The sequence below is a fragment of the Notothenia coriiceps genome, unplaced genomic scaffold (genome assembly GCF_000735185.1).
Source record: "Notothenia coriiceps isolate Sejong01 unplaced genomic scaffold, NC01 NC01_scaffold00037246, whole genome shotgun sequence".
Taxonomy (NCBI): domain Eukaryota; kingdom Metazoa; phylum Chordata; class Actinopteri; order Perciformes; family Nototheniidae; genus Notothenia; species Notothenia coriiceps.
Window position 1 is genome coordinate 12,951,262 of NW_011369947.1, and position 12,656 is coordinate 12,963,917.

Genomic DNA, 12,656 nt, shown 5'->3' on the forward strand with positions numbered 1-12,656 from the left:
TTATACTCATGCATACACATTTCAAATACAACCATACAACATACAACACAACAATCACAGTAAAACAGAGAGAGGGAGAAATAAAAACCAAGAAAAACATAGGATATTTGTAGGATATATCTTGAGGATCAAGATTTATGTCTGGTTGAGTATGATGGCATCTCTATATTCTTCCATTATTTTGCACCATGTAGAGAATTCATCCCAACACAACCTAGGGGTGATTTCAGGGGAGTTTGAGTCTCTGGTTGTTGAATAAATTGTATGATCTGGATCTGCTTGTGTGGGCATCTTTCCCGCCAGATAAGCCATAGTGATCTGATCTGTGTCATCATGTTATATAATGATTGGAGCTCTCTAAAGTGAGTGGATGAGAACAGACTTTGTTTTGATGCTATTTTTGATTGGGCTTTACAAACTGTTGACATCTCGGATTCACATTTCCCCACATTCAATATACTTGACGTATATCACTTCTCTTAAAAAGGTATTTCAGGATGTAAAAATAGGAAGTATATGACTACGTAAAAACAGGACACTCACTGAGTAGGTCTCATACATAAATAATGGACCTTTGAGATGCACAGGTGCAATGGGATTTTCAAAAATGGCGGGTGTAAACATTTAGTCTGCCGATATACTGCCAACAGTGTCACCTCTTGTAGAATTAATGTATATTGTGGAGTTATTTTTATATTTATATCTTAATGCTTTTAGTGTCCAATTCAGGCAGAGGAAAGCAGTCAGTGTTTGAATAGGGACAGGGAGAAAGAATATCCCTATGGAATTATGGAGAAATTAAAAGTCTGAACACATAAATAATATGAAGGTTAATCCTGTTGTTTTGTGAATTGAAGCAATACAAACGTTTGTCTGCATGCTAACTGCTGAACAGGATTGAACAAATCTACTTGCGTGCAGCTGTTTCAAACAGGGCTAACCTTGAATGAATTCAGATTGTTTAAGTGGAGTTGTACAAGGAACTTATTAACAGTATATTAAGTATTTAATACATAGTTCATTAAATGCAGTATGCGAGAAATACCAGGAAGTCCTATTCTACAGGTCACATTGTATAGTATGCATGCCAAGATGCTTTTCTGGCTATTCTGACCAACAATCAGGGTCAAATTTCCTAGTGCGATGTAAAGAGAATGTCATTTTTCTCAAGATTTTGTGAGGGAAAAGAAAAAGTATGCAAATTTGAAAGCAGCCAATTTCAGTTAAAGTTTATGTCGTATAATATATTCATTCACTCAACTTAGCCATTAGTCACTGAAGCTGTTGTGTCTATATTTATGAGTCTGTTTGTGTTTTGTGTGATTTTAGTTAAGATGACCAAAGTCACACAAACGTACTAACATATCGATGTGGCAAGCCCCACGTTCTGTGAGGTAAAATGACTGTTTTTGTCAATGGTGTCAGTGATTTAAAAATGTCTTTACTCTTGTCTGTAAGTTGTAAATAGTAATGCAAGTAATACACTGACTACAGCTATGTATTTAATAAAACCACACTTTGAACTATCTGAACAACACCTTTAAGTTTCTTCTGGGATTTTTGTCTAGTACGGCAAATTGAGTGAAATTTGTATTTAATTACATTTCTTTAGGGATTTTTGTTTTGAAGGGTCTTTGCTCCCTAGGTAACAAGGAAACAAGGAAGGAAAACTAAATTGATTAAAAAGAGGTTTTAAAGATTGGTGTGACTGTGAAAAATATTAAATATGCTTTGCAAATGGGAAGAGAGACAGACAGCATCCATACTTGATGTGGTGTGTTTTTCCTAAAGGACAGCTCACTCAGTCTCCACTAACAAACCAACCGTGTGACTCCACCAGTGACAGTGGTTGTGTTTATCTTCTTTAACTGTGTACACACTATGTACACCAAGACAAATTCCTCGTATGTTTTAACCTACTTGGCAATAAACCTGTTTCTGATTAAAGCGTCCTGTGTTCTGAAAAAGCTGGCTATAAAAATGTAACACAGACATATTGCCGTGCAGATATTGTACATTTTGGAAAAAAGATCGTATTACTTAATGCAAACATGTGAAAACATACTAAAGATTTTTACAATGAATTACAGTTTTGTGATTAGATTAAAAAGGACAAAGGTCATTGTGGACACTATTTGTAAAAATGTGATGATGGTTTTTAACCAAAAAGATGTGAATGCTGCAGTCATCGCTTCCCTATGATTCTTAATTGGTTGGAAAGATTAAGGAAAGTGGGCGAACGAAGCCTAATTGCACATGACAGGAAGAATAAATGTATGATGCAGTCTTAGTGCTAGTTTCTTTTCCTCATTGTTATTCACTGTCTCATGTGTAAATGCAATGATAGGATTACTTCTGCCTCATGTTTCTCTCTGTTTCTTTTCATGTTTATATTCACCATATCTAACTGAAGTAAATCTAATTAGTTAAAGTTTGTGGAGCTTTGTAGATTTGACAATCCTTTTCTTGTGTTCAACTTGTATCAGTCCCACAGTTTGTTTTTGTGACTTTAATCCTTTGGTTTAAAAGAAAATATGTTTGAAAACATCACATCTTTCATAAAGTTTGAAATGGCAAAGATCTTCTCAATTGATTTGAATACATTTCACAAACATGTGCACATCTAGTTTATGATTAAACTAAACCTTTGTTGGATTAAATGCTGCTTATCTTATACATAAAGATTTAGTTTGAAGTAGATTGTAAACATTTTGTCCACATGCCTTTTAAAGTGTTATTTTTTTATTTGCATTCAATATGTTGTCTATAAATGCAACACACTACACTAGACACTGTTAACACGGTTAAACATTGTTGCAGCCAGGCAAAGACATTTGTGTGCCTCTGGTATCACAAATAGGACTTAATGTCATCCTATCTGCTGCACTCTCACAAGGTGACAGAGGCCTATCCTTCACCTGAGCTTGTTGCCACGGCAGCCATTATCCCGCAGAGTCAGGCCCAGAGGTCAGAGCTCTGCTGTCGACACTTCACTAAAGGCCTGAGCAGCAAGGTGATGGACGCATGTTATCACCATGATGATGATTTCAACCTGCTGGCCATAACCTTGATGCATAGAAATCAAGGTCATACTCAATGCATGCACACAAGCATGTCGTACATACAGTATGCAGTAACAACCCTGACTTTATTTGGTCATAAAACTGCCAGTTATCTGCAAATCACACAGGAGCTAAATAGCTTTCCCCCTATTCTGTAACACAAAAGGCTTTCAGATTACAATCAGTGTGACAGTGACTGTGAGAGAAAACACACACACACACACACACACACACACACACACACACACACACACACACACACACACACACACACACACACACACACACACACACACACACACACACACACAGAAGATCATTCAGGAATTTTGCTGACACTCTTATCAGAAACAATTAACATTTAAAAGGGATGTCGCAACAAATTGTCATTTCATAAATTAGGACCGCGAGAAACCGACATTAAAAGTAATCTTTCAATAACCAAGTAGCTACAGGGGACAACATCATAATGAGGACTGGAAATTATTTTTCACAGGGCCGTGGAAAATGAAAAGATAATCTGATGCAGAGAATAATGGATGATTTAAAGCCATGCGAGTGGATACTGCTTTAGGGATAGCAGTGACAGTGGGTCCACCACTTTGGTTCAGATTGAAATGTAAAAGTTATGGATTGCCATAACATTTTGACATGCAGGCTGAACAGTAATTACTAACTGACTTTTTCTTAAGCACCATCATTAGGTACCAATGACTAATTACCAGGGCTGCAATTAAATATTCTTTTTAATCTAGTTACTTATGCTGATTGTCTTTAAGATTGATCATTTGGTCTATAAAATATGATACCATAATATCTTACTGCCAGAATATAGTCAAAAATCTCCGTCCCATTTTCTCAAAATCCAGAGTTATGTCTTTTTGTTGAGTCAGTCCAAAACCCAAAGACATTTAGTTGAAGATGGTTTAAAACATTGAAATCAGGAAATTTCCATATTTGATGAAAACAGTAGCATTTTCTGCATTTTTCACTGGAAAATGTACTCAAATAATTAATCTACTATCAACAGAGTTGTCCATTTCCTGTTGATTGTTGATTCAATCGTTATAGATGAATTGATGATAATCGTTGCAGTGCTACTAATGACATCCCCATCAGCCTCAGCTGTACTGTTTAATGCTATAGACAATTACATTACATTTAGCTGAAGCTTTTATTTTTGAGTGTCTTGATTTAGGTCCAGGTAGGCCATGTTTCCATATCTGCAGAGAACAGAGCTGTGTTTTAAATCCTGGTTGATGTTAGTTTTATTTCCCAGGACTGCTGAGTTGCATTCACAAATCTGTGTGCAGTCGACATGAAGTGAAGCTGCAGGATTCAAGAAAGAGTTTTTGTGGTTTTCAAGGATTTCTTTTTCACCATTTAGTGGATTTAGTCATTTGGCCGTCAGGTTAGAAATATAATCCCATGGGCTAAACATAAGTAGAGTATCACAGTTTTAGGTTTTCCCCTAAGGACATTAACTCTGCATGAAATGTCACAAACACAGCTGAAGTGTCTAAAAAGAGCTGCTACGTGTTTCCAGATGGTCTATTTTTGAATTAAGTTCTTACCCTGTGTGTGTTCAGAAAGATAAGTATGTGAAGTCAGCATCGCAGCTTTAGAGCAGACCCCCCCCAGGCACAGATACAGAGCCTTTTTCTCGATTTACTGTAAATCATTACTCACTCATACACTAACACACATCTGTGAGCATGTGCACGCTCACGGGCAGCATGCCATAACTCTTGAAAGCTTGAAGTCAATAAACAATAAACAGTGATATTCAGCATACCTCGGCCATCAATCTGAGCTCAATGAAAGCTGCAGATTGATATCACTCAGAGGATTCAGGCCATGTGGAGGTCAGAAAGTGGAGAAATGCAGAGGAAGGATAAGAATTGTGTTGTTGAAACAAAAAAATGTTAATACGATAAACTAATGATATTATCTGGTCGATGCAAACAAGAATTCCAAGGGCATAAAATCCATCTGTCTACATAAAAACAGAATATTGTGTGTATAGTCACTCTCCTGTCAAAAATGATCCTGGCACCATTTTAACAATGATAAGAACTCAGTTTCTCTTATCTGGGTTTCCAATATGCAGTTACACACAGTCACACACACACACACACACACACACACACACACACACACACACACACACACACACACACACACACACACACACACACAAACACACACACACATGAATGAGTGACTACGCAGATAAATAAATATGCATCAGTTGTACAATACTGCCCCCTGGCAGGATAGCACAACTACAACTAAAGACTCAAAGATACACTTTGTATTTTCTTATTTAATATTCTATACAATAGGGGTGGTAATGTAATCCTAAATTAATTATTAAAACAGCCACATATACTTTACAATTAATACCTACATTCTTCTCTTGACATTATATTGTTGTCCAATAACAATCCATTTAAATCCAATATGTCTGTAACACATACACAGATAGAGATATTACATTACTGGTTTGTAAATATATATTATATTATAACCAAGTCATGGAAGACCTTGATAAGGATCATATATACAATTATAAACCACCTTTACAAATGCAACTTTAAGTTGTGCAAAACACATTGTGAAGTCAAAGTGAAGCAGCTGCTGCAGACAGTGAAGTGGAGATAAAGGTGTGAAAATCAGAATTTCTGGTAAATCTCTATTATAGCGATGGTCGTGCTCTGTCCGAAGATGAAAGATCCAACTACGATGGTTACAACTCCCCAGACTGTTAAAATCACCCTGCAGAAACAAAACAGTGTCAGGGACATCAAGATAAACAGATGACTTAAAAAACAAGTCATCAGGAAACAGTATGAATCTTCTTGATCAAATTTGTAGACAAAAATGCCCGTAGAAGCCTTAATGTTCCAAAAGAAAATCCATCTAATTACACAAAAAAGGAAGACTGCTCTTTCTTTCTTAGGATACGACGCAGTTCAGACTCTATAAGAAGGACTTTTTAACTAAATAGTGATCACTGGTTGGATGGATAAATGACTTTTGTACATTTTGCACTGCAGGATGTGACAATCTTCATCGTGTTTCCATGAACAGCATCCAAATATAAAAAAAAGTATCATTCCTATTTTCATAACATTTCCTAGAAATGTTCCTGGGAAAAAGTAATTTAATTGTAATCATTAGAAACATAGATATTTCCTAGGAATTAAATCTCCACTAAGAGACAAGTAAATATCACACTTTTTTTTGTTTAAATACTTGCAATTATACTCGTTACACTAGCAGTTAAACAGTTGAAATGAAATAATTGGAAGATCAGTTAAACACCATATTTGTTTCCCTATGATATATGATATGTCAAATAATAATGTTATACACATAGAGTACGAGTGTGTAAATAATCACTCACCTGACTCTTGGACTCACAGGTTCACTTTGCATTGTGAACACTAAGCAAAGACCTGCAACACACAAATAATATAGACATGTATGAACATAAAAGCCATACATTGCACATTGTGTGAGTACAAACACAGACACTTAATTCAAAGGAGACATTGTTACATACCAGGAAAGATGAAGATGAAGAAGGCGCTGATTCCCCCGATGACACTGATGACCTCCCCCATGTCGGGGACAAACATGGCGATGAGAAGAGTGACGGTGATCCAGATCACAGTGAGAACCACTCTGCAGCGAGTCTCAAACGAATGGGTGACGACTCCCCAGCGACGCCTTTGAATACGCACCATCAGGTTCAGGATGACAGATCTGTTGCACACACACACACACACACACACACACACACACACACACACACACACACACACACACACACACACACACACACACACACACACACCACACACAGTAGGACAACATGTTCACTTTTAAAAGACATACACAAGTTGTACTATGCAAAAAACGAAATCTCCTTTCACACATGCCCTGCAAACCTGAGGAGCTGTGAGAATACCAATGTCCAAATGTCTTCTGGAGCAGACTTTACCCTGCCTGTCGCCTAATACAAAGATAATGTCCAATATGTGAATAGAGAAGCCCATTACCTGGGTCAAAAAGAAGGTTAATTTACAAGAAATAGCATGGCAACGAAAAGGTGTAACTGGGGTTACATTACATTACACGTTACTTGTTAGACGCTTTTATCCAAAGCGACTTACATACTAAATACTCTGGGCAATGCCCACAGCAGCAATTTGGGGTGAAGTGTCTTGCCCAGGGACACAACGACATGCTGACTGCAGTGGGGTTTGAACCTGTGACCCCCTGATCCGAACCCTAACCCTAACTAGATCTGGGAACTTGGGAGGAAAGTTCAGTATGAAAACTGAGCTGTGTAATCAACGTCATGTCATGCTTCTACACACTCAACCCAAAGCTACCACTCGCCTGAACCAAACAGAGTATTTTCAGTAAGTGATAAGGGTTGAGATACGGTCAATCTCCTGTTGTGTGCAACAAGTGTCAAAGTCAAGAAAACTACTACAACGTGTGGAGATGATTTCCCTGGTATTTTCCAAAGTTGATTTGTAAGACAGTCTCAACTCTGCTGTTGCTCACCTCCCCAGGAGAAGAATAATAGGATAGATGGTGATGATTGATATTCCAAAAAGTAGCCTGGATATGATCATTGGCACGTCATTTCCTGGATATGACATCAAAATATCGGAGGCAACCGCTCGTCCAAACGTCATGAAGCCGTACACACCTGGAGAAAGGGGAGGTGAAGAGCAGTTTTCAGGGAAGCACAAATAAACTGAGGTTAATAGAGTTGCTTTAGAGTTGAACTCACCAGTGAGAGTGTAAATGAGTAAACAGAAAAACATGGAGACCACTGAGATGATGACCCAGTTTAAGAGCTTCTTGTTCTCCATGCTGCTGTAGATGGTAATACAGGCTTCATGGCACTGCAGACACACACAAAGACACACAAAGACACATTGGGCATTCAGACAAATCACTACCATAGTTCATAATGTCTTCAGGCTCCACGTGCTTTTTAGTTGTCTGTTATTGCTGGTTGGTTTGTGAGTCAACTTTCTTTTTTTTTTCTATTTGGACAAATTTAGGTCCACATTAAACCACTTAAATGTCTAGCATCGGGCTGCCTACTTTTAGACTTAAAAGCATGCAGTTGATCCTACCTGGAAGCCAAAGCAGATGGTCGGCACGACACTGAACATTGAAGCCCACGAACCCACACTGAAAACACAAACACACACACTCACATTTACAGATGCACACACGCTGCATAGAATGAGAACAAAAAGTTAAACACACACGTATCCATTACAAACAGTGTTACTGACCCTTCGCTGTGCTCTGGAGTTATTATAACATTGTGGCTCTCCATCAGGTAATACTTTACGATCACTGCCACACACAGATATGTTGCCGCCAGCGTCCCCAACACACTGACACAAAGAAAACACTGTTACAGTAAACCACACACAAATGTGAGCTCTATCTCATTCTGATCCATGATAAGTGTAATTTACCTTGTGTATTTCTGGATGCCGATTTCTTTTGGGATGGACAAGGGGAGGATGATGATGACACACATGATGAAGAGGTAAAACCGCTGGTCGGTGTACCAGTGGTACGGCATCTCAGTGGACCCAGTCACCGTCTCGTATAAAGAAACACTCACTGGAAGAAGAACAACATTTTAACCATTATTTATCTGCTGCAACGATAAATGAATAATATAGATATAATACAGTTTTCATGCTCACCATATAATTGATTTGACATACTTATCAGTCTTTATTATATATAGGACATAAAACAATACAAATATATGTATATTTTTGTAAAGTGCCAAAAGAAACAGAGTAGAATAGATAAGAATAAAATAGGGCAGATTAAAATACTGGCACAAGTATTTTTCATATTGTTCATATTTATAACGGGAAATAAAGGCTGTTTAAAGAGTTTAGACAATCATTTTAGTTAGCAGAGTATTTGACAGTGTTAAAGGACATTAAGGATACATTCTTCATAGAGAAAGGGGATAATAAAAGAAAAAGACAATAATCTAAGTGGTCTGTTTGTAAATAGGAGAAGCTGCATCTTGAAAAATAAGCTCATTGAGCACTTACACTTCTCCAGCTGGTCCTGCACCACCACCAGGAAGGCCACACATATCATGAAGAGGTTGAAGCAGAAACAGATTTCACAGAGTTGACCCACCGCTCCTCCACACACCTCCCTCACCACGTCCTGGTACGTGTTCTGTCTGCTGACTGAGGAGGCATAGCCGAGGATGATCAGACCACTGATGAGGAAGACCAGGGAAACCTGCACGTCACACACACAAACACACACCATGGACAGATCATTAGGCAATTGGGCTCCGGACTCAGGCCTGTGAAAAGACACTCCTGAAAGAAAGAATCTCCATCCTCTCTTTCCTCAAGATCAGAAATGTGTTACTTGCTTTTATTTCAGATTATTTGATGTGTACCTGTATTGTGATATTGGTTCAAAATGCACCTGAATGTCAATTTGCATTTATAGATATATTGATTGAGACTTTGGTCCATAGTTTGTCATAGTCCAAGCGTGTTCTCGCTCCTAACTCATCAACTACCGCACCTTGTTCAGAGACCATACACATCAAACTGAGACACTCCACAAGTCTCTCTGACGTCTGTTGGGTATGTACAGGGCTGCCTCTAGAGGCGGTAGTATTTATGACAAGAGTTGAGGAGGAGGTCAGGTGACGCCGTACAAATAGAGTCAAAGTTTGCATCAAGACGAGATTAGGGATGATGAAAAAACCACAGTGACTGCTGTTTGAGTGAAGTGTGACCATTCAAACCTTTGTGTGTAAATTCATTTATGTCACACAATTCACATACTTAACTAACAATGGATTTCAAGTCACATAAAAAAACTACTTTTTTAAACCCATGTCATGATCTTTTCCTAAACCTTAACAAGTATCTTTGTTTAGATTCACAATGTTAATCACATATTGAAGTCTATCTGACAAACCTGCATATTAATATACACTAAAGGGGTCCTGAGCAAGCATCTGTATGTCACGAGGTTGGAGGAAAATGTGTTCAAGCAAACAAGTTAATACAACATTTCCATACATGAAACGAGGTAAATCACGTTTTGCTTTAAAACATATAATACTGTTTAATTTATAATCCAAATATACTACCGCTTTCTGCTGCATTAGATCGACAAATGAAAGAAATGATATGATATCCATATATATTCTATTTTAATTAATAGGCTTCCTAACTTGTGTTTAAATGAATGCAAACTGTTTTAACATGTAGTTTCATAATAAAAACACAGGTGGAAAAGGACTCAAATGTAGATCAAGAGCAATCAGAGGCTCCTTAGGACCTCATAGCTTGTTCCTGGAAAGTTGAAATGTGAAATCTACACACACACACACACACACACACACACACACACACACACACACACACACACACACACACACACACACACACACACACACACACACACACACACACACACACACACACACACACACACGTGCTATGAAAGTTCAGGCTCTCCCTTAACTGGAAGCTCATTAGAGTTCACCTGTGAAATAGATGAGCCTCTTTCACACCAGGGAGTGACTGAGTGGTGGTGAGTACATACATATACAGTCAGCAGGCTAACAGACAAACTAAGCCCCCAAATATCTCTATATATGTTAAGGGAAATACAATGAAGGGATTTGCAGTTCAATCCATCAACAATTCTATTTTAATGTATTATACATTAAAATATACAATATTGCAGGTGTGTGATCCTCACCAGCTCCACACTGAGGGCAGTATTCACTCCCCCTGCCTTCTGGAAAGCCCAGGGGAAGTTGAGCAGTCCGGCACCCAGCGCAGACTTCAGCATGATGAACACAGCACCGAATGAACCGAGCCGCGGGGGGCCGGAACGAGACGCAGAGCGGGCCAGCAGGTTGATGCTCTCTCGGGCCAGTTCCTCCATGATCCTGAGCGAAGCTTTAACCCTATATAACTGATACTTCTCAAGAACGATTTCTGACAAAACTAACCCTTCTGTAGTCCAGGTGTCCGCTTCATGCTTCTGAGAGTTTGAACCTGCTGAGAGGGAAACCCTGCAGATATATAGCCTGCACCCACGAGCACACGCGACTCACATGGTCTAATTGGACATTTTGATTACTAAACATTTCACTCTGAGGTGACACATATATCACTAAAGTGAGTATGTTTGCTTGTGTTTTCTCTGTCTCTCTCCATGGCTCTCTCTTTTAAGTTGTGTCTGTCTCTGAAGAAGAAGCCTACAGATAAAGGTAATTGTGTTGTTTTCTTATGTTTACTCATTTTGTCCATACATGTACTGTGTTCATAATACACATTGTTTTTCCTACAAACAAACCCATCAGTGGACCTCCTCTAAATAAAACCATGAATGAACTTTATAAAATCATAAGAATTCAAGAAATTAGTCAAGAAAGTATTGCTGGCTTAACTTGCAAGGGGCTCCATGGCAAAAATATGCTGCAAAAAAAGGGAAAACACAGGTGGGGGGTTTCTGTGTCCCTGTACATACAGACACCTGCACACACTTCTACTACTACTGCTACTACTTCTACTACTGCACATAGTGGGTCAAGACTGATGATTGAGAAGGATTACTTTGCATAAAATCTATATATTGTTGTTTTTTTCCTCTGGGAAATCCTGCACAGTTTCATTAAGAGGTAACCCACATGACTCGAATGTCCTCCATTTGCTCGACTTTGTTGTCATTCTGATTGTAATCACCAAAGAGATTGGCCACTATTTACTTTTCATTTATTTATGTTATATATCACATTTTTGTATTAACAGAATCATGAATGTAGATTTGGTGTGCAGTGCAGTTTACACTGTTGTAGCATGAGGAGTTTAAACAAAGTCCCGGTCTAATTCATAATCCATTCATGATTCATGCTACACACAATCTGTCACATGGCAGATGGCATCGGTCCCATTCATGAACTTTTCTCTACATCAGGAGGAACTTTCCAAAGAAAAATGAACTTTAACTAACTGTATCTTTTTGAACAGCTGTTCCCAAAATGCTAGGGCTTTGAGGCACCTTCAAAATGATGTTATGGTGATTTTGCAGATTTAGAGAGAGCAGAAGTGTTATGGGGACAGTCCAAAGTTGTTATTGTATACCATAGGCATGTGCTGTTCCCAAAAATATCTCAGGACTTTAGTTTTTATATTTTCCATTTTAAATTATATTACATGTATAATTGATATTGTTGTTGTAAAAAAAAACTCCTGTTTAAAATATGCATAAAATCACTGCAAGAGTAAGACAGCTTTATATGTGAATCCTCTCTGTCCACGGTGACCTGCCACGCTTTGTCGTCATGACCAAATCAGGGTTATAATCTGGTTTTTATGTAGCCTGTTAGCAAAAAAATAAATACAGAGTCTGAGACCTTTAAACACGCAGTCTGATTATTCAGATTTAAAAATAATGTAATCATGTACGTCATGCAAGCCTGTGCAAAATGCAACTGGAATCATAAGCTGGGAACTGTATGAAGAAGCATTATTT

The 12,656-nt window shown here is 38.2% G+C and overlaps 1 protein-coding gene across 1 annotated transcript; it reads right to left on the reverse strand.

Moving 5' to 3' along the window:
• Nucleotides 1-5,737: 5,737 nt before the first annotated feature.
• slc38a8b (solute carrier family 38 member 8b) lies at nt 5,738-11,063 on the reverse strand. Its single transcript, XM_010795624.1, has 10 exons — nt 10,875-11,063; nt 9,185-9,383; nt 8,582-8,732; nt 8,393-8,497; nt 8,228-8,285; nt 7,876-7,990; nt 7,644-7,791; nt 6,631-6,833; nt 6,472-6,523; nt 5,738-5,840 (listed from the first exon to the last, which is right to left on the reverse strand). The coding sequence occupies exons 1-10, from the start codon at nt 11,061-11,063 to the stop codon at nt 5,738-5,740; spliced, it is 1,323 nt and encodes a 440-aa protein (XP_010793926.1).
• Between the last annotated feature and the right edge of the window lie 1,593 nt (nt 11,064-12,656).